The sequence below is a fragment of the Artibeus jamaicensis genome, unplaced genomic scaffold, assembly GCF_021234435.1.
Source record: "Artibeus jamaicensis isolate MK-2021 breed Jamaican fruit bat unplaced genomic scaffold, CSHL_Jam_final scaffold_537, whole genome shotgun sequence".
In the NCBI taxonomy this organism is placed as follows: domain Eukaryota; kingdom Metazoa; phylum Chordata; class Mammalia; order Chiroptera; family Phyllostomidae; genus Artibeus; species Artibeus jamaicensis.
This window is the reverse complement of record NW_026522047.1, coordinates 1943967-1970483: the sequence shown is the minus strand read 5'-3', so window position 1 is coordinate 1970483 and position 26517 is coordinate 1943967. Positions and strand designations below refer to the sequence as shown.

At 49.9% G+C, this 26517-nt stretch overlaps 1 protein-coding gene across 11 annotated transcripts in view; it reads right to left on the bottom strand.

Annotated features, from left to right (window-relative positions):
• ALPK1 (alpha kinase 1) overlaps positions 1-22944 on the bottom strand; it is a 61452-nt gene extending 38508 nt beyond the window's left edge. For 10 of the 11 annotated variants that reach the window (XM_037129901.2, XM_053658405.1, XM_053658403.1 and 7 more), the window contains exons 1-3: positions 22751-22944; positions 4816-4944; positions 2707-2861 (exon numbers count right to left, since the gene is read on the bottom strand). In XM_037129901.2, coding sequence (XP_036985796.2) covers positions 2707-2861; positions 4816-4927 — 267 coding nt within the window. In that variant the 5' untranslated portion in view covers positions 4928-4944; positions 22751-22944. Of the gene's footprint in view, positions 1-2706; positions 2862-4815; positions 4945-22750 lie in introns of those variants that run through there. The other variant, XM_037129902.2, reaches the window with a different exon arrangement.
• Positions 22945-26517: the final 3573 nt, after the last annotated feature.

Here is a 26517-nt window from a genome sequence, read left to right as displayed (position 1 = left end):
GGGGAGAGGACGCAGTGCCAGAAGCCCTGCCCGGCTTTTCCAGCCACGTTAGTCTCCCATCTCCCCGGTTTCTGGGGTGTCCGCAGGTGTTTTTCAGGGAGAGAGGAGCTGACTCTCGTGAGTCCGCCAGCTCCGTGTGTCTGGGAGGGAGGGTGGCCCCGACGTGAATTTCTGCCTGTGGTCACACCGGAGGAGGGCAGGCAGGAGGGGGTGGGGACGGGGCAGCAGGGAGGGCAGGAAGCATAGCACAAAACACACACACCTGCCTCGATTCAGTTCAGCCCGAGAGAGTCACGTGAAGGCCCGCACGTCAGCCACTCAGGTGCGGAGCTGTCTACCACTCGCCTGGTATCTCGTACAATCCATTTGATCGCTTGTGAAATTAACTTTAACCCACTGTGTTTACATTCTATGTGTGATGATCACTTTTAAAAGGAGGGAAAGCAATCTATATGAAGGATTCATTTGAGTAAAAACATGTGGAAAGCTTAGATGTGTGGGGAAAAAACTGTAAGAAGAGCTAACCGAACAAACTTGGCAAAGTGATTTCTTTGTGAGAACAGAATGTTACCTTAACCGATGATTAAAAGTGGCCCATCAGCCTCAGGAAAGTCTAATACTGAAACCGGCACAGCGGGGAGACCGCAAACCGTGGAATCTCCTCCATGCTCTGAACAAGCTGGAGCAGGGCGCCGCTGCGCCCATAGACCCGGAGGTCCCCGGTCTCTGCAGAGCACAGGGCCCCGGCCAGGTGCACCGGGCAGGGTTTCACCGGTGTGGCTTCGTGACTTATCGCTCACTGGGTCGGCCCGGGAGGATACTGCTCCCAGGGAAAATCCAGTAGACCCAGGAGAGGCCAACGTGAGCAGCTGCACACAAACTTCTTACTGTCCGCCTGCCTCCATTTCCCCAACAGGCAGGAGCAGGAGGGAAAAGTGGGAGGAGTAATGAGCCGATTCTTACAACCGCCCCAGGGCCGAGAGCAGGACCGCGAGCTGCTGAAAAGCCCCGTGTAGTCTTTCAGCTGACGTCTCCACCGGCTCTGAACGCAGGGCGGACGCAAGGAGGAACCCAGGGTGACGTGGTGTGGCCCCCCGTCTCTGAGGCCACATGCGAAATTCAGAACTTTCTAGCACCACGGCCTAGGTAGGGCTCTGCCCTCACCTTGTGGAAGCCTGGACAAGTGCTCACATGCCACCACCCGGCGTGGTCACGCAGGGCTTTCCCCAGAAGCGACAGGAAAGAGGTTTCTACTCTGCCTGCTGCCCACCCCCCTCCCCTGGCCTCTCTGGGGCTCCTGCCTGTCACCCCACCCCCATCACCACCCCACTGTTCTCTCAGGACAGTGGCTCCCAAACTCTAGCATCGAGGTCACCTGAGGGCTTGTCTGGCCCTGGTGGACAGACCCTCACGCAAGAGCCTTCGACTTGGTGAGGGACAGGTCCAGGAGTGGGTGTCCTCACATCTCCGGGTGACCCCGCCCTGCCGGAGAGGTCTCCTGCCCAGCATCTCTGCCTCTGCGCTGTGCTGCCTGGTGGCATAGTGGCCTTAGCCACATGTGGCAATTTCCATAGAAATTAAGATAATATTAAATAAAACTTCAAACACTGCACTCTTTATTCTTACTGGACACATCTCAAGTGCCTATGAGCCGTGAGTGCCTGGGGCTGGCGCATGGGCAGCAGGTGGGGGCACTTCCGTCGACAAGGCCGAGTGAGCTGCCCCAAGCTCAGCCCCGGGTCCCTCTGAGGACAGCTGGAGTCCCCTCCCCCGCACCCCTCCCCAACGCTGGCCACTCACTGGTCCGTCCCCCCCGGCTGCACACCATGTTCTTGGTGGTCAAGTGGGAGCATGGAGCTGACAATCGTTGGAGAGCTGTTTTGGGAATTCACTGAGATGACACTTGTGCATGTGCTCTGCAGACTGTGCAGTGACACATGAGTGACAGTCACCGCTCCACTCCGCGTGGCTGCCAGCAAGTGCACTTGCTCAAAGGTGGCCTCAGCCTTGCACTCGGCCCCGCGTCCGCTTTGCTCTGCCGTAGTCCCTCTGCTAGCCCAGCCAGGCTGTGTGGCGGGCAGGGGTTGGGGACGCTGGAGTCTCAGTGCTTCTGCTGAATCCGAAAAGATGCTGGGATGTGCGCACCGACACCCCTGGGGGTGGGGAAGGGGTACGTCGGCGGCTTTGACGTGATGGAGGTGGCGAGGGCACAGGACTAGCAGGCTTCAGTGGCCCAGACTGAAATGGCGGTGAAGTTACTCACAGGGTGGGGGGAAGCAGTTTACGCTTTTGAGTACGTGAGCACAGAGCTTATTCTTGTTCTGTTATCAAGTTATTTTCCACACAAACTGTAAACCTACTTTGGCCCCACCCTGTACTTAAGCTGCCCGGCTGGTGGAAAGTGCCGTGCGGCACAGCGCAGCCCGGGTACTGCTGAAGCCCACCTGCCCGTGAGTTTCCAGCAGACAGGCTGCCGCTCCAACCCGCTGAGCACCCCTCCCTTTCACCTGATCTGTTTTGCCGACTGTGGGTCCCCGAGGGCTTGCGACGCTTGTCTGAAAGCTGTTTCCCCCATTAGTCAGTCTGGCAGAGGTGACCGCTGGCTCGCCTCAGAGAAACTCAATCTATTGCACCACTTCTGTCCCTGCTTGGCCGGCGGGGCGGGGCAGGGCGGGGTCAGAGGGACAGGTGGCAAGGGTCCCCTACCAGTAACGGCTGCAGCCTGGCGCCAATCACGTCCTGCAGGTTGACTCTGTCCTCCGGGCCCACGGCTTGTTTGTATTGCCACCTCTCAGGCACGAAGGGCCACTTCATGTCCTTGGCCTCCTGGATGAGGGTCCTCAGCTCACTGGGGAGGGAAGCTGGAAAGGTCAGAGTTCAGGTGAGGAAATGGCTCTCAGAGAAAGGGCTGGGCGCTCCCCGTGTTGTGATGTGATGAAGCGCCTCGCGGCAGCGGAAACACTCCCGAGCCCTGCCGGCTGCTCTGAGCTGCGGCGCAGGCTCCCAGAACAATGGTGAGCAGCTACCTGCGCCGGCAGCCCTGCAGGTCACTGGGAGCAGCGAGGCATGAAGAAACGTTTTTAGCAGGAAGTGAAGCACTTCAGCGGCTGTCTCTGCATGAAGAATCAGAGACAAGAATGCAGGAAATATTGTTTTCCCTGTAAAGTGAGAAAGGGGCTGAGCCCGAGCAGCACTTGGGGCCTGTGGCAGCTGCGGTCGCAGACCCTTTGTTCTCCAAGCCTGGTTTCCCCCACTTTCACTGTGGGCGACATCCAAATGCAGAAGATGCACACAAAGAGCCCGGACGGAATTTGAATGTCCTTCCTTCACAATTGCAGACATATTTAATTTCTTCACGGCCACCCAACCTAATTCTTTACACAAGTCCACGATCTCTTATGCAAACTCTGTAGACCCAAAAATCTCTGGAAGCTTGAAGGTTTTTTTAAGTTTGACACCCAAAGTGACTTGGGTCAAATACACCTGGAAACTGGAGGCTGTTTCCAGGTGTATTTATCCTACAGAGGGAGCTTAGTCAAAGGTTTTGCTGCAAAAATGTTCATGTCTGGCTCTCGATGCTGCCCAGGCCCTGCTGGGGTGTGGACGTCTCCGAGGCCAGGGGGAGCAGCACACCCCAGCACCCGAACACTCTGAGTCCCGCAGCCTGCACACGCGACCCTCTCCTGGGACGCCAGCCAGGCGCCTCCAGGTGCCCGTCCCGAGGACACTGCAGGCTCCACACCCTTACACTGGCTCAGCGTCTTCTCCACCCTTGTGTTCCTTCTTACTCGCTGCTGCGACAGACCCTCCCACCGTGTCCTTCACTGAGTTGCCCGAGTCGGACACCAGGACTCAGTCTGCACCGTTTGCTCTCTCTTCCTGTTTGAATCTAACTGGGCATTACTTCTGTGGACTGTGAAATCCATTCCCCCCCATTCCAGCAATTCCTGTCTGTCTCGCTGCCCTTCTTCCACGGTGTGGATCTCATTTTCCTAAGACAGGGGCTTGGTGTGGGTCTGTGCCGAGTGGCTCCCACAGCTTGCTCATGCTGTGTGCCCCCAGGGAGCTGGGGACGTCCCTGCAAGTTCGTGGGAAGAAGACCCAGAGTCTCGGTTACGGACTCACCAACAACAGGAGATGCGGGTGTGGTCGTGTCGTGTGGGAACTTACTTCTGCAGGACACACACTGCTGCAAACACAACGCATAACAGGAGACGCACACACGAGGGACACGGATAGAAATGCAGGACTGGAGAGGCGACGAGCGTCGCCGTGACTCCGTGTTCTCCGTGATGGAAACTTCCTGAACAAGGCCTCCTCTACGACCAATGGCACAGACCCCGGAACGAGCAGAAAGCCAAATTCTTCAGCCCTGATCACAGTGCCGGGTGCATTTATTCGTACGCGTGCCATTATTTTACAGGCGGCACGTGACGGTGACCTGAGAAACGTGTTGATGGTTCCAAGTAGAGAGAGGGGCTGCTGTGGGGACAGGTTTGTGGAAACCAGGGGACGTCTATGGGAACTGATGAGGCGCAAAAGCCCAGTTCGAAAAAAAGATGTGCCACCATTGAGAAGTTGCTTCAGTTTTTTAGTAATTGAAATTTATGGCACCGGCCCACTCAGAGCCTTTGTTCTTCTTGAACTAAACTATTTCTTGTAGCCTCCTGTTTACTGAAGCCTAAAATGAGAACTGACAGCAATTCAGGGCAACAAAGTGGGCCTCCCCCCGCCCGCAGCCCCGTCCCATTCGGGCCCGTCCGTGCTCTGCTGGGTCACCTGCCCGGAGGGGAAGCTGGGCAGCAAGAGCCTCACCTCCACTCGCTGCGTCCTCGCTTGCGTCTGGCATGAGCGCCTCGGGCGGCCCGGCCAGCAGGTGCCGGCAGTCCTCCAGGAGTGTCGCTGCAGCCTCCCGATGGTCCGCCATGGCCCACACTTGGTCACCTAGGAGAAGACATGAGTCTCAGCCGAGGAGGCCCCTGCAGGAGCATCAGTTATCTGCAGGACTCAAGCAAACGCTGGGAGGTGCAGGACTGCCCGGGCTCTGTCCTGGTAGAACCCGAGGTCCCACGTGGGTGACCTCAGAGTGAGCACACCCCTGATTAGAGGCTTCTGAGCCCTCGAGGTCAGCATGGACCTCTGGAGCCCACCCTGCCAGCTTCTCCTGGGGCCACGGCGAGCCGACTGCTCAGACACAACCCTCCCAGGCCCCAGGTGGGCCCTCAGAACAATGGATGACTCCCCGGGCACATTCTTCATGCCACCTGGACCAAGACAGAAGATGACAGATGTCACGTGTAGAGCTCTTCACAGCCAGGTACACTCCCAAATAAGAGGGGAGCAGCAGAAAACCCAACTTCCTAAGTGTGTCACACGGATAAATGGGTCTCCTTCTGCTGCAACCTAACATACTGGTCTGTAGCGCCAACACGTGTCTTCTGTGAAATGGCCACATTGTAACCTGCCACTGCACTCAAGGTCATTCAAGAGCGAACTGACTTCCCGACAGTGAAAAACGCCTGGCAAGTCAATACCAAAACGTTATTCAGTGAGCAAACCTTTCTGTCTGTCTTCCCTTTATTAAAGAATGTGTATTATGAACAGCACAAAAAAAGTTACTCCCTTTCGGATTTTTCCAGAATAGGCAGTGGAGCCGCAGTCTGGTTTACGCACCTTGCAGGGCACATGCGATCTTACCACCAAAGCAAGAGCGTCTGAAAGGGAAGAGGCATGGCCACCAGCCCGCCGACCCCCAGCTGACCCATGCGGCGAAGCGACCCGGCCAATGTGAAACATGGGGCCACCTGTGGTGCTGGGACCACGTATGCGCTCGCGCTCCACAACCTCACTCAAAGCAGCTGGTTTTAAAGATGAAATCGAAGGCCACAACTTTTCATCTTTGTTCTATGCTATGACTTAACAAGAATAGAAAGTGAATAGTGGATCTAAATGTTGCGTTTTTATTCTGACCTGGACGGTACATACCCTACACTTTGAGCTGTAAACGCACACACGGCACACACACTGTACAGCGTTGTAGGCTGCAACAGTCTGGTTTAATTAGAATAATCGTGTATTTGTTGACAAAGAACACGATTCAAGAACGAGCAGAGTTCTTGAAGACAATATTCTCACTACTTGGAAGCGTGTTCCCATGAGTGCGGTGAGGACTCAGTCACTGGAAGCGTTACGAGAAGGGTAGATTCCATTCGCCTCTGTCCGGGGTGGTCCCTGCCTGGGCCGGCGGGCTGTTGGACTGGAAGGTTTTTGATGTTTCCTTAAGCGCCAGTGTTTATGAGTCAGTGTTTTGGGGTGCCAGTGCTCCCAGAACAGGGAGCCAGGGGCTGTAACGGGAGTTCAGTGTGGAGACTGAGGAATATGGCCTCAGGTCGAGAAGGTTAACGAGTTTGCTCAGAATGAGCGGTGAACAAGCATGACACTCACTTTTCTTCAAGTCCTGCATTAAAATAGGAAGCCCTGGCCTGTGTGGCTCAGCTGGTTGGAGTGTCATCCCATAGACCCGAGAGTCATGGGTTCGATTCCCAGTCAGGGCACATACAAGAAGGCAACCAATGGATGTTGCTCTCTCACACTGATGTTTTTTCTCTCTCTCTCTGTAAGCACCGGGGGAAAATGTCCTCAGGTCTGAATAGAAAAAAAATAATAATAAAGCAAGAAGGGGCGCTCTCTTCCCTCAGATGCTTTTTAAGACTTGTCCGGAAAGAGAGGTGTAAAGAGGAAGTGTGAACGGCCGTGTCACTATCACCGTCACGGCACTGCAATAGCGCCCCCTGCTGCCCAGGGCTACTGTGCCCTTTGGGCACAGGATTATCCTCTTAAGGTAGAGTAGCCTGAAGCCATTCTGCCAAATTCGAACAGTTTTAACTGCTCCGTTTCGGAAAATGTCTTACGCAGAGACAGCATGTCTGCAGTGGAGAAAGCAGAGCCATTTAGGTACATACGGTGGACCAGACACAGCACAGAGCCCAGAGACTTGCTGACCGGCTCTGGTTCACCCTCTGTCACTGGCATTTAGGACAGACACCTCGGAGGCTCACTTTAGCATCTGTGCTTGGAGGGGGCTGTTTGGAACAATTGTTAAGATCCTTCCAGGTCTTAAATTACATGCACAGCCACAACCTACACAACCCAGGTTGTCTGTGGCGGGAGAATAGCTGATTTTATTTACTGAAAAACTCCTGGCTCTTTTGAGAACCCATTGTGTCATATTTTTATGTGTACGTTTCTCTGTGATCTAGAAAGGTTGGCTTGAATCTAAGAGGTTGATTACTAAATAAATATATATCCTTGCTTTTGTGTCCCACTTAACACCCCAATTCCTGATGCACAAGATCGTAAATCTCTCCTTTTGCCTGAGTGCTGTGAGGGACACGGGGTGTGCAGGTCTGCGACAGAGCTGCGACCTGACCCAACCATGTGGGCAAAGTGAGGGCAGGTCGGGGGTCCCCCGAGCGGCGATGCCTGGATTCAGCTCTCAAAGGTGCTTAATGAGCAAAGAGACAGTGAAAGGAGATAGAGAGGGAATGAGAGAAGGGCGTGTTGGCTGAACCAGAGATAAAAGGAAAGGGAGGCTGGAGAGCTTAGCGGGCCTCTGCGTGCCAGGGAAGCACCTGTGCCTTCCCCACAAGTGATGGAAATTCCTGGTAGCGGCAGGAACCCGAGCAGCTTGGCCTTTGGAAAAGATCTCTCACTTTGGCTGTAGCACACGTCGGGGGAGGGGAGCGAGAGAGAGCAGGTGGCTCGGTTAGGTGCTCACTGCAGTAACCCAGGTGAGAGGCAGCAAGACTCTGGACCAGAGTGAGAGTATCAGAGATGCAGCCGGTCGGCAGACTTTCGAGCTGTGTGGGAGGTAAACGCAGTGCCGATGTCAGATGGGTATGACGGACATAGAGATGAGTCCCAAATTCTGCATCGTCAGAGCTGAAAGCTGAACGGACGCTGTTAGCATACTCGGGATGGGAATGCAGAAGTGGTCCTCCCGCTGTAGGAAGAAAATGCTGCAACAGGAGAACCGCTCTGGACCCCAGCCGTCCGCGCAGGCTCGTGAGGGCTGTGGTCAGCAGAACAGAGGCTGGAGCCGCAGAAGCGCCCCTTTAGGCAGTGGTCTTGCTGGGCATTTTGGCCAGCTTCACTTATAAAAAAGTCCTTTTCTATTTCAACACATACCGATTTTTGCCCTCCTCAATGATTTTTGGCACTCTGTGAACTATATATTACTTCTAAATTTAATAATGGGTGTTTCCTGCTATTTTGGCAGCCTATGAATTATTTTTTCTTCACTTTTTAAAATATTTTATTTATATACTTTTAGGGGAGAGAGAGAAAGAGAAACATCAATGTGTGGTTGCCTCTTATGACCCCCCCTACTGGGGACCTGGCCTGCAACTCAGGCTGTGCCCTGACTGAGAATTGCACCAGCAAGTGTTCGGTTCACAGGCCAACACTCAGTGCATTGAGCCATACCAGCCAGGGCTGCTCTTTCCCTCTTTTAATGACCCCCATGTATATTTTTTCTTAAAAGTTAACTAAAAAGAGGCAATAAAAAGCAACCAAACATACAAACAGATAACTCTGGAATAACACCGGATACCCAAGAAAGGGAATCGTTCACACCGAGGCGCATTACATTCACCCCCCGCCCAAGGCCATACTGGTTCGAAGGGGAGGCCTTCAGCGCTGCCCAGGCTCCCCTACCTGGGCCTCGCCCCCGGCTTATCTAACCAGCTGCGCGATGAGAGTGTTCTGGGTCGTGAACGGGTCACCTGCCGGCCTCAGAAAGACAGAAGAAGGAAGAAAAGAGCCCATCACCGTGGGGCTGCACCTCCCTCGGCTACAGTTACCTCTCCATCAGTACCATGACAGATGACGGATATCAGCATGGCCTGAGGCTGGGAGAGCAACTCCTGAGGTCAAGGTGAGTCAGGCCTGCCATCTGGTCCTGCCTGAGGCTCCAGACACCCCTTCCGGGAGGGTCCTCTTCCTGTCTCTGCAGCCCAGGTGAGCCACAGACACAGACACCCCGATAGGCTGACTCAGTAGGGCCCCTAGTCCAGGGCGACCATGACACCAGAGGGCATTCACAGAGCCGGAAAACATGCTTCGGAGGCTCGAAAGGGCCTTCTGTTGAAAGGTATGCTCTGGGCAGCGGACATTCTCCACTGACTCCAGGGAAAGTTCAGGGCGAGCCAACGAAGAGGCAGAGGAGAGGCAGGGAGGAGCAGCTGGACCAAAGCCCTGAGCAGCGAGCAGGAGTAGAGAAGTCTGCTGAAAAGGGAGCTCTGTCCATCTTCAGAAGAACAGACGGTGCCATCTGTGCTGCTGCGAAAGAGGCCGTGGACACGGCTGTTCAACCATCAGGTGCAAACCCATGGACACCCCACCCCAGGGGCCAAGGCCGTGCGGTGAAAACGTGCGCAGCACCCGTGACAGGAGATCGCCAGGGCCGGGGAGCTGACATACCTCTCAGGAGGTCGGCAACGTGGGGACAACTGCTTTCGATTCTGTGTTTACAGTTTCCACAGCCGAAAGCATTCTTTTGCAAAGAGCCATGTGCAGCTCCTGAAGTCAGAGGCAGCCCAGGAAGGAGCAGCTTCCCTTGGGGAAGGGTGTGCGGGAGGAAAATGTGACGTAGAAAGGAGAGTTGCTCTTCCTTGTCTGTCATCAAAGACGACCAAGTTCCTCTTGCGCAGCTGCCCTCAGCTTCCTGGGCTTAAACGTCAGTTCTGCTCCTACTTTCTGCTAATCACGTCTCCCTTTCCTTGCTGGAAGGGGTATTAACATGACCAGTCTCACAGAAGGTTATTTTTTTAAGATCTTATTTATTTTTTAGAGACAGGGGAAGGGAAGAAGAAAGAGAAGGAGAGAAACACTGATCAGCTGCCTTCAAATGGGGACCTGGCCCGCAACCCAGGCCTGTGTTCTGACTGGGAATCGAACTGCATGCAGGCCAGCACTCAACCCACTGGGCCGCACCACAGGGCTCTCGTGGACTTTTTCAAGGAACAGTTAACATCTGTGAAGCTCAGGAGCCTACCAAGTAACAAGTGCTTTGTATCAGATACTGTTGTCAAAACTTTTTTCAAAAAATAAAACTTCATTTTTTAAAAGGTTACCCAATTTTTTCTTGGTTTATTTGGATTTTGGTTCCTTGTTGATTTCTTTAGCATTCATGGTTTTGAGAACGGAAATTGCTTGGTTATGCAAAACCTTTAGGTTCTCAATATTTTTTCCTACTCAAACCACGTGATAATGGGATTACCCCATAAATAATTCTCCAGACCCACACTCAACTAATGAATAGAAATTCTATTAGAGAATTAAAACATTATGTCCAGGTGAGACATTTTCAGGAAGAAAGATTCGAGTTTTATTTGCACTAAAACAAACTGAAGACCCAGCCGTCGAGATTTAACCAGCTGGGGCCCCAGCCCAGGCTGAGGTGGAGGCCAGCGGGCCCTGAAGTGGCTTGGGACAGCGTCCGGATTACAGATCAGACAGAACACTCTGGCCCCTTATCCCCGTCTTTGCTCCAAGACACACACAAAGCTCTTTATTTATTTTATACTTAGCGGGGGTGGGCCTCTGGACAGGGGACTGCAGACCACACTCCTGGCGGACAATAGCCGTGCACTGTGCGGCCCCGTGATCCCTCGGCGTGTGCGTGTGGTCAGCAGGGCCGCTGCAGCCTGGGGGGCCTCCCACTGGCCTGGGAACAAGTGGGGACTCGTGCTTCCTCGAGTGGCAGCCCCTGTGACGGACACCAGCTCAGCACCCGCCCCCTCAGGGGACCAGACACCCACATGCCAACTGTTCCAACACAGAGACCACCAAGCACGGCCCAGTAGGCAGGGGCTCTGCGGACAAGAGGATTTTCCTTGTGCTGTGTGATCCTGGGGGGACAGCGTCCACAAAGACAGCACATTTGAGTTTTCGTTTGCCCACCTCTTGGCCGCCAGGCTCCCCTGAGCACCAGGGGCCAGAAAGACCCCTCGGAGCACCAGGCCCCTCTCTGTCCACAGCCGCAGAGCCGAGGCCCTGAGCCCTCCAGGCCTGCTTGGGAGGTGAGAGGTTTTAGGGTTCGGGGGCTCCAGTGTCCGTGCGAGTTCTGTTACCGAGTAAAGTGCTGTGGGGAGAATGTGCTCCTGGCTCGGGGGGCCTCATTGTCTGTGAGCCACTGCGCTCGCTGTTTTGGGAGCTCCTCAAGCGGAAGAACTCTCATTTTCTCCTTTCTCTAACGAGGAAGGCAGAGATCTGAGACGTGCTGTTAATTCTGTCCTTTGCTTTTAGCTAATGAAGGAATATTTGTGAGTATAAAACTAGCAGTGATACAGAAAAAAATTTTAAATGACTGAATCACATTAGGTTTTTCTGTTTCCTTAATGCTTGGGTTTAATAGCTAACTTAGAGGCTTTATAAAATATAAAATAACATGTACTGTATTTACAAACTCCTGAATGACGGTTAGGCATTTGCGGAGTATCTGTTGCACACGGTGCTTCACACTTCGGGAGGTTACCGAGAAACAGAGTGGACTTGCCCTTGAGACAAACTCACCGGGCAGCAACACAGTGTGTGAGCCGAGCCACTGAAAAGCCCAGAGCAGCCTTCTCACCACAGGGTGAGTTCCCTGAACTGGGACAAGTTGGGCAGCTCATTCCATCCTTCACACTCCTACGAGGAGGAAGTCTGAGACTGGGGCAGGAGGAGGGGAGAAAGTGATGTCAGGTTCAAGTTCAGGCAAGATTGACTGCAAGTTGTCCACGTTGACGCTGAAGGAAATCATGTCAGTTTCCCACACTGCCCCTGTACTTCTGAACACATTTGAACTTTTCATAATAAGCAATGTTTAAGATTCTGTTTGGAGGACAGTAAGGAAACAGGAATGGCCTGGCTAAACGCTGAGAAGCAGCGAGAGGCCGTCCTGAACTCGCTCACGCCTGCCTGGTGCTGGGCCGGGCACGGGCCCCTGACGTGAGCTCCAGGCACTCCGTGCCGCCCAGACTGTGACTGTCCTCAGGGGGTCTGTGTCGCTGTCACCACGACCCTGTCCACCTGCATTCCCACACACAGCCCTTCCAGGCACCTCGGCTGCCTTTCCCTGCTCGTAGGGTCGAAATCACACCACAGTTTAATATTATCTGAAGCAAAACAAACAGAAAGGTCGATGTGGCGTTCACTCCAGAGCCAGCAGCCTGGGTGGCCAGCCCCGTCTGCAAGACCGGAGCGGCCACCTCTCCCCACCTCAGGGCAATCGGAGGAGAAGCCACGCTGGCTTCTACCAAAACTATTCGACTTTCCACAGAATTAAAAAGTTATGCAATGAAAACAGAAATTCCAGACTGTGGGAAGAAAACCTGCACCTCCCTCTCTCTTCAGAAAGTGTTGCACAGGAGCCGTGGTCTGCCGACTTCCGGGCGCGGGGTTTCTCAACGAAGTCACCTGCCTTTTCTAACCCAGGTCTGTGCTCACAGACTCCGCGCAGGTGGAGGGGACTCTGTCCTCAGGACACTCTGCCCTTCAGGTGTGGAGCTCGAGACTCAGACGGGACCTAGAGAGGCAGGCTTATCATCCTTCCTCCTGGGATGGGAATGCTGAGGGTCGGGCAGATTCAGCCATTGGCCCCACCACACGCCTGATAAGGGCATGTTTGGGCTTCCCAGGGGCTTTGACCCCACAGGTCTTTTTAACCATTTGCCTTCCAGGAATGGACACAGTCCTGGAGACTTCAACATGTACAAATATGTGCACAAAGGCAGGCTTGGTGGAAGGTGGAAGGACCATGAGACTTCCCCTAAAGAACTTGTGTGAACACACGCAGGGCGCCCTGTGTGCTGTCTCACTTGTCTACTCAATCAGTTTCCACCCAGTCTGCTCCCAAGAAAGCTAATCAACTTCTTTAACTCCCTCTAAATATACTAGGAAAGAGACACTGAAAAGTCGGAGACTCATTCATCCGCCACTTCCACTATTTTCCTGCTGGGGAGACGACTGCTAACAACCAAAATCTCCCCGGACCCAGCGAGCAATAACTCAGGCCCGAACACCCGTCTGCCCTGCATTTGCCAGGGAGGGGTTTGTCCCTTAACAGATAATTAAAGACCTGGCAACGCACTTCCCAGGATTTCTCTCTCTCTTTTTCCCTTTATAAAAGAAGAAACTTTAGCTTAAAGATTAGATTTTTCTTCCTCTTTCTAAAGCTGGGTATACCAACTGGCGTCGGCTGTATTAAAATCAGGAGAAACCTCAATCAAAAAGCCCGTGGAAGGCAGACTTTGTTAATATGCAGCAACATGAAAGGCTTTCTTTTCATCCTATACAACCACAGTGTGTAAATTGCAGGGGCTCGTTGGCGTGGACCGCGGCTGCGACCTCGGAGGTAAACTGGATTTACATTACTTTCTGACAAGAATTAAATGGAGGCCTTGTGGACAGGCGAACAGCCTCCGAGGCTGCAGCAGATGGGCATGAATGTGCTCCCTAGGAAAACGGTCAGTGACATCTGTGTTCTCCGAATTCTGGTGGTCTCAGCCAATTACGGGGGGGGGGGGGGGGGGGGGGCGGGGGGCTGGACGCTGGGCACAGAGCGGCACAAGTGTTTGTGTTTGGAGCCGGCTCGGCCGCCTGCTGCAGCGAGGTTAGCGGTGCATTGTCATCGCTCAGATGGAGGCTGCGGCTTACAAGCTATTTGTACACCCCAGTGGGGGTGATATGATTTTTCTCGTTGGACGGGAGGAGCGGCCCCTGGCAGCTGATATCATATTTCGGGGCAGTTTCTTGGAGACGAGTTTACTGAGTTTACTTTTGTGTCTCCGAGGCAGGCTGATGGTGTTGCTGTCTGCCGGTCTACGGGGGGCACTCACGTGCCACCAAGATGTGCACTCGGAGACAAAACAGATCTTCCCCCACAACATTCCTCCTCAAAATCTCCTTCTTTCCTCCTTCAAAGAGGTGTTTCCCAATTTCACAAGGAAGTCAAAATCAATGCTTTCTGATTAAAATCAAGTCAATTGAAATGACATCAGGCATCTTTCAGGAAGGGACAGGCGGTTCCTTGAAGAGAGAGCAGGACGAGCCCTGAGCCCAGCTGTCTGCGGGTACCAGAGCTACTGTGCAGGCGGGAGGGGAGCCAAGCGAGCCCGGGCCAGGCCAGGGGCCCCTTCCAGGTGCCCACACCCAGCTCCCGAATGCTCTCAGCCCAAGAGTAGGATGGACTGATCTGGAGCTGAGTGCCGGAGGCAAGGTGGGGTGCACTCGCTCAGCCCCAGAGGAAGGGGGTGGTGGCCTGCAGGGTGTCCCAGGCCTGGTGCCGTCAGATTCTGGCACTGAGAACAGAGGCTTTGGATCCAAAGTGCCAAGTCTGGCTGGACCGCATGCTGGGTGTGAGATAGCCGGCAAGTCACTTAGCTTCTGTGAGCCTCAGTTTCCTCCTGTACAACACAGCTAACAGTAGCATCTGCCTCTTAATGAGACAGATACATGTGCGAATGCTGCTGATATGGCATTGGGAGCTGTTCTCATTCTGTCTTCATGGAGAGCAAGGTGGGTGGCCCAGCCAGTCTCAAACCCCCAAACTGATTTTTCAAGATGAAAGCACTATGTTCCACTAGTTTTTGGAAACTCAGAAAACTGACTTTTCAAAAGGAACTTTTTTATTTTGCCTTTTGGAACCTAAATTCATACTCTAAAATTACATACTTTTTCATAATGCATAAAATTTTGAAATTATGATTTCCTGTAATGAACTTGCTAATCATCAAAAGCAGCTAGGTATCTCTAAATTACAAAATAGTCGGCCAAGAGGCTAGTAAAAGAATGCATTTAGACAAAAAAAAAAGAATCGAGCCACATTTTTTAACCCTCTTCCTAGTTGCAGAAATGGAAGCAGGTCGCTTATGACACGGGAGGTTCAGGAGCCAGTGGTTGGACATAAGCTGTTTACCGCTTTGTCCTGGGTGTTGGGAACACGATTCACAGAACGACTGTTCAGAACAACAGCAGCAGCAGAAGGAGGCCTGCAGACCTTCCAGCCCAGAGCCCCTGCTGCTGTGGACGCCCACCTTGCTGCCTGTGAAGGAAGTTCTCCCACGTGGACTCTGATCCTCTCATTCTCTGTGCTGCGTGACTTTCTGATGACCCAGGTGCAAGGGCTGCAGCGGGCTGAGCCCCAGCAGCGCGCTGAGCCCCAGCAGCGCGAGGTCACTTCTGGAGGAAGCCTAACTATCTACCGGCCCACAGAGAAGTCACCTCTTCTTCCTCCACAGAACCTTTCTTACTGTGGACTCGATGACAAGGATGAAAACAAATGCAGGCACAGTTTTTTTTTTAAAGATTTTACCGGCTGTGAAGTTTTCATCTTTCTTAGACTACAGTACCACATACGGTTTGGTCTGATCCTGTTGGTGCTGAGATCTTGACGTCGAGCGAGAACCAGCAGAGGGGCCTTTGTCTGTGTGGGACCCAGAGGAGAGTCTGCGCGGAACAAAAGCACCTGTTGTTCCCCCTCGCAACAGCCTTAGAAGTGGCCGTTGGCTGCCTTCCCCACACTCCTTAGGCTTTTCCCAACACTGCCATCTCACACAGCATTACTGGACGTAAAAGGAGGATAATTGAGGGGAAGATCAATAAATTTAACAGCTCTTTAAGGAAAGACATAGTGAATTTGGTACAGCACATATTTTTAGATCAAAGATGCCTTTGAAGTGACAAAACCCTAATCCATAAACTACTGAAGCACTTCCTTTCTCCCCCAAACTGCTTATTGTCAAATAAAATGGAAGTTAAGGAAATTATCTTTATCTGAAAATGGCCAAAAGAAGCCATCACCTAATGACAGCCTTGTCACAAGCCACAATTGGGGAAATTGTGGGGAAGGCCTGGCCTGACAAGTGGAGGGGTGGGCTTGCTGTGAGCCCCGCTCTGGCCCTGCAGCCTCCGCAGGAGACAGGGCGGCTTTGTGAAAGCCCACAGTGCCTGCAGCTCGTGGCTCATGAATATGTATTATTTCAGGAAGAGACAAACCCTTCAAATCCAAGGTAGAAGACACCCAGAGAACCGAAGCCAGTCAGCCAAGTGCGGTGAATCTCGGGGCACCAACGGCAGATCACACGTGGGAAACCAGGGCACAGACCCCGGTTCGGGGTGTCTCCAACACCCAGTTCCAAGCTGATCATGCCCCCAGTTGGCTTCCTGTGAGATGTCAAAGCCACGAACTGGAAAATTAGGATAAAGGTAAAGGGTTTTGCAATCATGAGCAGAAGGACATTGTGCGGAAAAAAGTAAAAATCACAGATAATAAATTTTAAAGTGAAATGGGAAACCTACTCTGTATGCCCTTTGGAACACTAAACTAGTGTTTTAAGGAATTGCTATTCTGTGGACACCCTTTTCTACAAAGACGAATTGTGCCCCATCAGTCCTTGGGCAGAGGTCTAGTAAGATGCCATTGAACGACTGAGCTTTGGTTTTTCTACTGACTTTGAAATTTAATTTCGTTGAAATATAAATGTATATTTATTTAAATTAACTTTTTATAGAAGCAGATACATACGGCAGATAAGAATAAGATTTTTCTTTTCTACTTTTGCTTCTGATATGATAAAGTTCGGTTTCCCGCTGTGCGGGAGACAAAGCTTAGTTTGGAGGATTTTCGATACTGGGCTTGTTTGCCTGAGACGCCTACACTCATTAGCATCCTCGCCTCTGCGGGAGCCTCCTGAAAGCCCCGCCGGCTCAGGCTAATCCTCTTCACAGAGCTCCAGGCTCCGCTCCATGCGGCCGCAGCACTTTGAAGGCCAGGAACAGAGTCCTCTTGTGCACCGTCTGCCCGCCGACCCCCCCACGCCCCTCACAAACCACTGCGCCCTGTGTTCGTCCGGGAGAGCCATGAGGAGGCTGGACAGCTGAGCTGCGCTGGAGGAGAAGTTATGCTGACTTCACCTTTTCCTGAGTGTCTGTCCACGGTCCTTTCGGCGAAGATGAAAATGAACTGTATCCCCGCATTTTTGCTCCTTTGGTTAGGATCAAGGGCCCCCCACAGCTCTGTCAGGGACCCTAATCCTGGCTAATCAGGGCAGAGGCCCTTTCCTGAACCCGCATTTCTACGGGACAACGTGAATTTAGAGACAGTAATTCCCGGGTAGCTCCTTTGCTACAGATAACGATCACTCTGCTGAAAATAAGCATCAGATGGATAATCCAGTGTCCAATTTCAATAAAATGTAAAAAACAGTCAAATTATAGTGTGGAAAACCTATGTGACTTTTGGTTGTTGTTGCTGAAAACAAAGGCTAACAAGTGACTTCCGTGCTTCTGGCGACGACGCCCCTCACTCTGCCCAGACCACTTTTTTAACAGGAAAGTGCTGTTAACGAAACTGCTTTTGTTTTTCTTATTTTACGATAATTAGCTTGTTAAAAAGAATTGGTTTAAAAATTGCTTGTAATTTTGAAGTACTTATTTAATAAAAAATTGCTATGGAAGATGTTCATTGTACTGCTTAATGTTATTTTACTTCAAGCCCCGCGTGGCGGACCCCCCACAACTGCAGTGGGGCTCACGCCTCGGCCAGCGCCTGTGGAAGGAGGCAGGCTCACTCGCCAGCCTCAAGGAGAGTAAAATAAAACCCCAGATCCTGAAACTCATTCTTACATCCCCACGATTTCATTATTCCTAAATAAGCCCCTTGCAGAGTGAAATTTTATGTAATCTCCAAAAAAATCTGTCTTAACCAAAATTGGACAAAGGCAAAAAAAAGCCTATTTTATCTGATATAAATTTGCTTGTTTACTTTCTATATTCTGCAAAATTTGTAGCCTGCATATTATAAATTCCATGCTTTTCAGAACTAAGGATGCTTTAGAATTAAGCTCTTCATGGCCTTTTTCTTCCAACACAAATTATCCAATACTTCCACAGGGTCTGCCGTGTGCCGGGTAGGCAGGGATGCAGGCAGACTGGCACAGTCCCGGAGGCTCAGGACTTCATGGAGATGATGGACAAAAGTGCACCCCACACCCAGGACTGAGCATGACCAGATGTGGCCGAATGCCTAGCAAAGCATGGGTGAGCGATGGGGAGATTTAGTTGTTACTGTTTGTTCAGAGGGCTAAACAAACTTTGATGGGGCAGGATTGCGGACTTGAAAAAAAATGGGAGAGGCAGGGCCCAGGGACACGGAAGTGGATGCATTTCACACACACAGGAAGCCAAGGTGCATGAGGACCTCAGAGAGTGACTGGACCAGCAGGCGGTCCAGGGCCTTGAGTTCCCTTGGACGCGCCCAGGGAGACGCGTGGAGCTGTCTGCAGAAGGCAGGGAAGGCGAGCTCAATGTGGGAAGCACCCACGCAGGGCTGATCACTGAAGCCACTACCTGAGATTGAAGGAGACAGAAGACACCGACTTCTGGGGAACTCCCGGACCAAGGAGACACACAGGGGAACATTGCCTGTGGGAAAGAAGCAGCTGAAAATGGAAGAGTGAGGAAGGGGGGGGCAGGGCCCTGGGAACACATGTACAGGAAGCCACAGGGTGAAGCCTGGGAAATTCTCCCTGATCTTGTGAACAGACACTCAAAAGCAGGGCAGAGCAGAAGCTGATGGACAAATGTGGGCTGGACCACAAAGTGAAAGGGGTAAGTGTAGACCACTATTCTCAGAAGCACTGCTATTACAGGAAGAAACAAGAGGAAATACAGTCTCTTGGGAAATGAATGTTTCATAAGAAGCATTAGATTTCAACATGTACAGGCTAAGGAGAAGATTAGAAGGCAAAAAAGAAGAAAAGATGAAAGGGAGGGAATATAAATGATGATAAAAATCACAAAAGAGATATTGGGTGGGCCCAAAAGTCTGTTAACATTTTTTCTTTAAAGAAAACACATGTTTTTCATTTTCACCAATAACTTTATTGATTTGAATATTTTGAGCATGTTGGCTCTCTCTGCTCTTGGCCTCTAGTGGGGAGAGGCCAGGGGTAGAGCTAAGCAGCTTCCAATGCACAAGACAGCCCCAGAGAAAGAATTATTTGGCCAAAATATCAATAGTACCAAGAAATTTCACAAACCACTTTTGACATATTTGATCAGCCACAGAACCTTCTCCATATACTGCACAAATCTTTTTTGCATTTCAGTTACGTTTTTACCTTTCTTGAAAGAATAAAGCATAATATGTTGTGTGCCTTCTTTCATCTTCAATATTATAATGGTACACAAAAATTCAACAATTTCAATAAGTTTTTCTTAAAAAGCACACGTTGATATGACAGCTGTCACAATACAATCTAACAAAATTGTTTTGAATGAGGTTAAAGAAAAGTAAGTGTTACTAGAACCATCATTCAGAAAAAATGTAACAGACTTTTTGGCCAACCCAATAAAAAGGGGTTGGTTTGAGAAAGCAGAAGGAATAGACTAAGATGTACATAGAACATTGTTCCTCTGAAGTAGAAGAGGAGGAGAAAGGAGTCACTAATGATCTGGAGAGAATCAGAGCGGTCACCATGGACAACGCAGTATCCTGAGTCAAACAGACTGAAATCAGGGACAGAGGGTGGCAGTGAGTTGACCTGAAACAGAGATCTGGATGGAAACAGCTTTGGGCAGAAGTGCAGGGACAATAACGAAGACAGAGGAGAGGGTGGGTGAGCCAGCGGCGGTGCATCAGCGATGGAACCTCACAGAGTCTGTGGGGGTCTTCTCGGTTCTTCCTGGTCTGAAAAGTACATGTAACTGGGGGCAAAGGAACAAACCACCTAAACTGCTATAAAAATACAGACGATCTTTTAGCCAGGGGCTAGACTCAGAGGAGGCTCAAGGAGCTGGCAGCAGGTGCTGAGCCCGGGCAAACGGGGGAGGAGGGGGGGAGATGTCTGTGACGGTGAAAGACAAGGAGGAAGTAGGGCTCCTACGGACACCTGTGTGCTCAGGCAGGACCTCTGACCACTGACACAGTCCGAGCACAGCGAGGAGGTCCAGCAGGCATCTCACAAGGCTTCACATGCGCAGCGCGGTTTACTGCTGCCTGCTGGCTACCCCAATTCTCTTCTGCAGCGCTATTTTCAGAAACCCATAAGTTTTACCTTATCCATTTTATTTATTGTTAAATAAATAATATAAATGGGCAGTAAGAACTTAAGCTGTTCTTGAGTCCTATTTTTAATTTCACGTAATTTCCAATTTGGGGGTTCAACCCAAGCTAATTGACTTGGGGCCCTACTTCCCACTTTTCTCTCAAGTGTGACTCATGAGTTAATTGTGAGGTTGAAAGATGTGTATCTTTCCCACTGTGATATCAGCTCCTCCGTCAGCCTGGGGCATTTGGTATCTGGAGTCACTCCCAGTGAGGTGCTCAAGAAATATTCGTGGTTGTTCAGTGTTTACAAAAGGAGGTATTGGCTGAATCTGGGCAACCTCTCTTACTCGCTTAAGCCTATTGGTTGCATACTGTGTGTTTGATAAGTCAGCCAAAAATATTTCCTTGTATTTCAGCAACATCTGTACTGTTCAGAGAAGGTGCGATGCCCTTTATTGTCTCTGTGACTGTGAGATTCTCGGCCTGTGCTCTTGAAGGGGCAGGAATGTGCGCACACGTGTTCACCCTTTAATCTTTTACCTTCAAACTGATGTAAACTTCTGATGTAAAAATCTCTTGGAGTCAGTCATCACTCTTAGAAATTTCCACAAATTCATCACCTTATTGCATTTTTAAGGATATCACCAGATTTTCCGAAAATTCTGTGACAATGTTCAGTCCCAGTCACTGGCCCAGAGAATGAGCGAGTTAATTAGGCTTAAGCCCCGCGGAACTTTCTACCCCTCACCCCCACCCCAGCCTGACCTTTTCTGTGGTTCAAGGGCCTGTGAACTGCCTGTCTTTCCAGCGCCTCTCTGCCGCCCTCTTCTGGTTGCTCATAATAGCACAGGAATACGAGAACCCTTGTTAATGCATTTGTTTACTTAGGAGGGAAAAGAAACGTTTTGTTTTCAGGACCCAGAAAGATCTAAATAAATCACAAGACTTAGTAATGACCAAAAGAAATGTAAAATTTCTGTGAAACACTGAAACAGTGATGAATATTATCTACCTGGTCAATAATCTTTTTAAACTCAATCTCAGTAAAAGTCCACTAATCTTCTTGGATGTCATTATAGAAAAAAATCACTAATTCATCGTCTCAAAACCGATAATGTTTCAATAACGATAAAAATTACACTTGCACTATTACGTTATTGTGGAGAAGTGGCCAAAGCAAAGGACACGCAATGAGGATCTAAGTGTTTCTTTTTCAGAAAGGAGAGACATTATGAAAGGACAGGACTTCGCTGGTAACTCCGCAGGCATTTTGGTGCTTGTATAGGAGGGGACACACTCCCAGCCGAGCCCCTGACACCGTGCACCCTGGGGTGCGATAGGAGTGTTGACAAAGATATGACACCTGAATACCAGTACACTCTGCGTGGACGTGACTCATGAACCTAGGTCAGCGGGTCAACTAGCAGTCACATGGCGCTCCCATCCCCCCTCCCCTCTTCTCATTCGGAATGACAGCGAGTTGAGCAACAAATCTGCATCAGATTTTGGATTAAGCTTGAACATTCCTCTGTGGAAACTTATTTGTATGATTCAGAAGGTGGCAGCTATGGGCAATTGGTGATTGGCAGCTTCATTATGACAATGTGCCTACTCATGCATCATGTCTCATGCAGAGTTTTTTGGCGAAACATCGAGTCACCCAGGTGACTCAGCCCACTTACACCCCAGAGTTGCCGCCCTGCAACTTCTGGCTTTTCCCAAAACTAAAATCACTTTTGAAAGGGAAGAGACTTCAGACCATCAATGAGCTTCAGAAAAATATGACAGGGTAGCTGATGGTGATTGAGAAAACCATCAGCTGTGGGAGGTTCCAAGGTGCCTGCTTTGAAGGGTACTGAGGCGTCATTGTCCTATGTACAATGTTTCTTGTATCTTCTTCAATAAATGTCTCTATTTTTTATAGTATGTGGCTGGATACCTTCTGGACAGACCTCATATTTGTCTATCATTTTACTTTTTATCGAATCCTAGAGGTTCCCCTCATTTACTTTGTCCACCTCCAGTGGATTTCAGGGAACCGCCTTACCATCCTCTCCTTTGACTGTAATGTATAACATACGCTGCAGAAGTGCCAGTCCCTGGAGCATTTCCTCAATCCACTGAGGTTTTGCTTCCCAGCAACTGTTGTCAGTTTGGCTCAAATAAACTCACTCAGTTCTCTACAGGTTTGAATGTTCCTTGCATTGCCAACAATTAGGAAATTCAACAGATTGTATTAATCAATTAAGCTCTGTAACCAAGGGCCAGCGAAGTTCAAACACACCACACTGTTTCAGAAAACCTGCACCTCACAAACAAACCAGTGCAGCACTTCAAAAACTTTAGGCATTCACAGGTCACCTTCAGTGTTTACTATACCTGCATATTACCTGTAATAGTATTTATTTAATCATTTCCATGAAATCAATAATAAACTGGCTCATTCTCTTTTTACTTAACATCTTTCTGAGCAATAACATCTATGATGTTGTGGCTTCAATATAATTATCATTTTAATTCACATTAAACGAAGCACACAACTCAAAATTTCAATGTCTGAAATGAGTCACCCCGATCAGTAGCTTATATACCACACATGTTATGCCATGTTTTGTACCCACATCTACTGAGTTTTGACATTTAAAGGTTGATACTCACTTTTGTCTTGAAGAAGACGAAAACACTCTGAAGAAAGTTAATGCAGCACAACCTCCTTGAAATACTGTTTCTCATAAACAGCTTTGGTACCAGGAAGTAGAAATGTGGAAGAAAACAAAGCCAGTCACTGTCACATGATCGTGTAATTCCCAGCAGTTTTGTACCTTAAGACACACCCTTCAGGGGTCACTTGGCGAAGGGTGTTCTGGGAGTTGTATTACTACAGGAAGTTCCTTCTTTTAAACAGAGTGCAAGAAAGCTCGTGATTTGGGCGTAGAATGGAGAATCAGCCCCCTGACCACTGAGGAAAGAGAATGTCAGTGAGGAACAAGGCACACGACATGTTCTGATGTGTCATCAAAAAGCAGACTCTCATTAAGGCTCGAGCCAGTGACCGAGCCACTCCAGAACTAGATGGATTTAGAGTGTAGACGTGAGCTCGTTGTCACATGGACACACATGTGACCAGGTGTATCTGAAGTGAAAAATGAAGGCAGGGTTTTTCTTACAGAAATCTCATCGAGCTGCTGGGAAAGTGGGGACTGTCTGACTGAGCTCCATGGTAGACGTGCCCTTTATCAACAGTCTGAGTCTGGGCTACACATTTTGACCAGAAAAAAAATCAAAAGCATATGAGATGATTTTATATGTTTATCGTATTCTATTGAAGTAATGATTTTTTTCAAACTATAAGACAAAGTTTATTTAGAAAGTGAGCTGTAGAAGAAATGGGCTCAAGAAACAAGTGAGAAAAGCGAAAGAAGCGCTCTTGTAGAGAGGGGGGGAGGGGGGAGAAGGGGGAGGGGGGAGGGGGAGTCAGGGGCCGGGGTGAGGAAGGACCCAGGCCTGCTCCACAGGGAGAACCTCGCAGGACCCACACAAGGGTCCTCATCTGGAGGTCCCAGGGGAGGGTCCCTATAGGGTATTTCTCCATGTCCAGGTGTGTCCTTCCAGGGTCTGGTCTCTGCTGATCGTCCGGGCCGGGACAGGGGTCACACATGAGTCAGTGCCGCTGGTCCTGACGTCGGCCGCAGGGTCACTTGTCCAGTTTTGCTGCTTTTCTGGGCCTGGAGCTGAAACACCGCTGAGGCCTCAAAGTATTGCACGCGGGTCAGAACCTCATTGTCCTGGGGGCTTCATGCCTAAGGGCTGCTCTCCGGTCTAACCCTCATGACAAGCAACACGCCTGACCAGAGACATGAAAGGTCAAGGGTCTGTCAAATCACATGACCGGAGGTGCGCTGGGGGAGGAAAGGCCACCCTGTTGGCCAGGTCCTTGCTGTGGGGGTTTGCCCGTTGCTAGGCACCTGGGGCTTTCCGCCCCCTGCCCCCGGCCTCCCTGCCCCCCAACTTCTGTGCCTGGCCCATCTCCTTGCTCTGCTCAAGTCTGTCCATCTGCCGACCACATTCCCACTCAAGACTCTTGGCTCTGATGGAAAAGTTATTGACATCAACAGTGTTTTATCTTTTCTGATCCTTTCTAACCCTGCTGGGTTAAAAAGGGTGCTCTCTGGTGAAGCAGTGAGGGGTTTCACTGGAGGAATTCGGGAAGCCCAGCAGAAGCCTTTCTGGTCCATTACCCCAACCCTAACAACTGGGTAACAAATTCCAAGGCAGATTGGGTGGTTCCCAATTCTGCTTCCAAACAGAAGAAGATGAGGAAATACTCAGGTGCTCAGCCATATACTGAAGTACTAACCACAGCACTCCGTATTTGTAACACTTCAAACATGTTTATAGTAGTTCACTGTGTAATTCTTAATATATGACCTTAGGAGTTCAAATAACTGAATGACATTGCTGTGACTAAGCTGTCTCCACTGACTTTCGTGAAGAGCTTCTCTGCATGTATTTCCGTGGTGTGGTTTTATTTTAGCTACCAGTAACATTCATCCATAGTATTTGTAAAAGAAAACCCTGTCTCACTGAGAAGAAATGCATTTTTATGAATGTATTTTTATGAATTCATAATACTTGTAATGTATAAGTCAGTATTGCACATTTTTAATACTTAGAGTCTGTGGCCAGAGGAAGTAAAAATGTTACATTCATTGTCCACGTGATTTTACTGTGAAGAAATATGATAAAGAAAACTTACAAGCATATCAACTACTTAATATTAGGAGAAAATACTATGGAGGAACCAGGAAATTTGAAGGAGATAAAAGAGTGATAGGAAATCTCCAACTGATAAGCTTTTATGTGTGCAAGAATTTGTACATGAATTTTAAAATGGATGGTAGTGGGTATCAAATCACTAACATATAATCTTCACTGGAAACATTTACAAGTTATTAAACATCTGACTTAGATCCTTTCCAACTATTTAAAGTTATGACAAAAGATGAATATTAACTTAAAATGCATGAGGAAGTTACTGTTTTTATAAAATTCTTTTTGAGGGTTGGTGAGCAAAAAAGTTAGAAATGCGGTGTTTGGGGGTGGGCCCGAACATCCTGGGGCCTGGGAGAGGGTTCCTGGGGATGGAGAGGGAAGGCTGCTGGTCCCCACCAGGAAAGGGGCTGAGGAGAGGCTGTCTCCCTCCCCGTTTGGAGAACAGTCACAGCTGCTCCCACAGTGAAGGGGGGGGGGCGTTCCTCAGAGGCAAGGAAACAGGAAGAAACGATGTCTCATTTATAATCACAGCGTTGATTCCCTGGCTGGTGTGGCTCGGTAGGTTGAGCGCAGGCCTGTGAACGTAAGGGTCACTGGTTCCATTCCCAGTCAGGGCCGATGCTAGGGTTGGGGCCCGGTCCCCAGCTGGGGGTGTGTGAAAGGCAACCATTCTATGTATCTCTTGCACATCAATATTTCTCTCCCCCTCTCTCTCCCTTCCTTCCTTTCTCCCTAAAATTAATAAATAAACTCTTTAAAAATCCTGAGTATCTTCAGAAAACTCAGTAAATTAAAATTACAGGAAAAAAATGGCCTTGTTTCTTCTTGGCTCTGGGCCTTCCAAGCTTTTAGACGTTTTCTGAGCCTTTTGTCAATTTTCAGGAAGTTGTGGAAGCCACAGTTGCAAACTCTGCGCCTCAGGTTTTTCTTTTCTTTTTTTTTTCTATTCTGATCTTTATTACTAATGTTTTGCACCTAGCTTCACATAACATTGAGCTGAACGGTACGTGTCCTTTTATTTTTATATATTTTACCGATTATACTTTACGATTGTCTCAGCTTTTCCCCCTTTGCCCCCCCCCCCCCCAGCCACCCCGCATTCCCTCCCCCAGCCCCCACTTCGTTGGTCTGTGTGCCTGAGGGTGAAAAGGGGAACACGGGGTCAGGCAGCTGCCTCGGGGAACAGAAACTCCCAACGTCCGCTGTGCTCTTCCTCAGCTTTGCTCTTCCTCATCTTCCTTGGCGTGTTCAGTTTTAAGGCCCATTTTGTTTAACCATTTGCCAGAGGCGAAAACCAGTACTGAGACGAGGTTCTGCTCTGGAATTGAAGGTTTATTCAAAGTCTCATTTGGGGGCATTTAGTAAATCAAATACTTCATCGTAAAGGAAACAGGGAAAAAACCAGCATCACGAGTTTTATTGCTGCACTTTCTCTATAACTGTCAGCAATAACGCCTGCTAATCGGTCCTTTGAGGCATACGCATTGCCATGTATTTCATTTCAAAGGTTAGAGATCAGAAATTCCAATTCTGATAACATCATTTTAATGTGTGAGTTTACTGACAGTCGAACTCCCGTCTTCCTCCTGCGCCCCCAGAGGAAGCTGAGACTCTTGCGGTCTTTCTGTTAGAGAAGCAATAACACCTGTGGA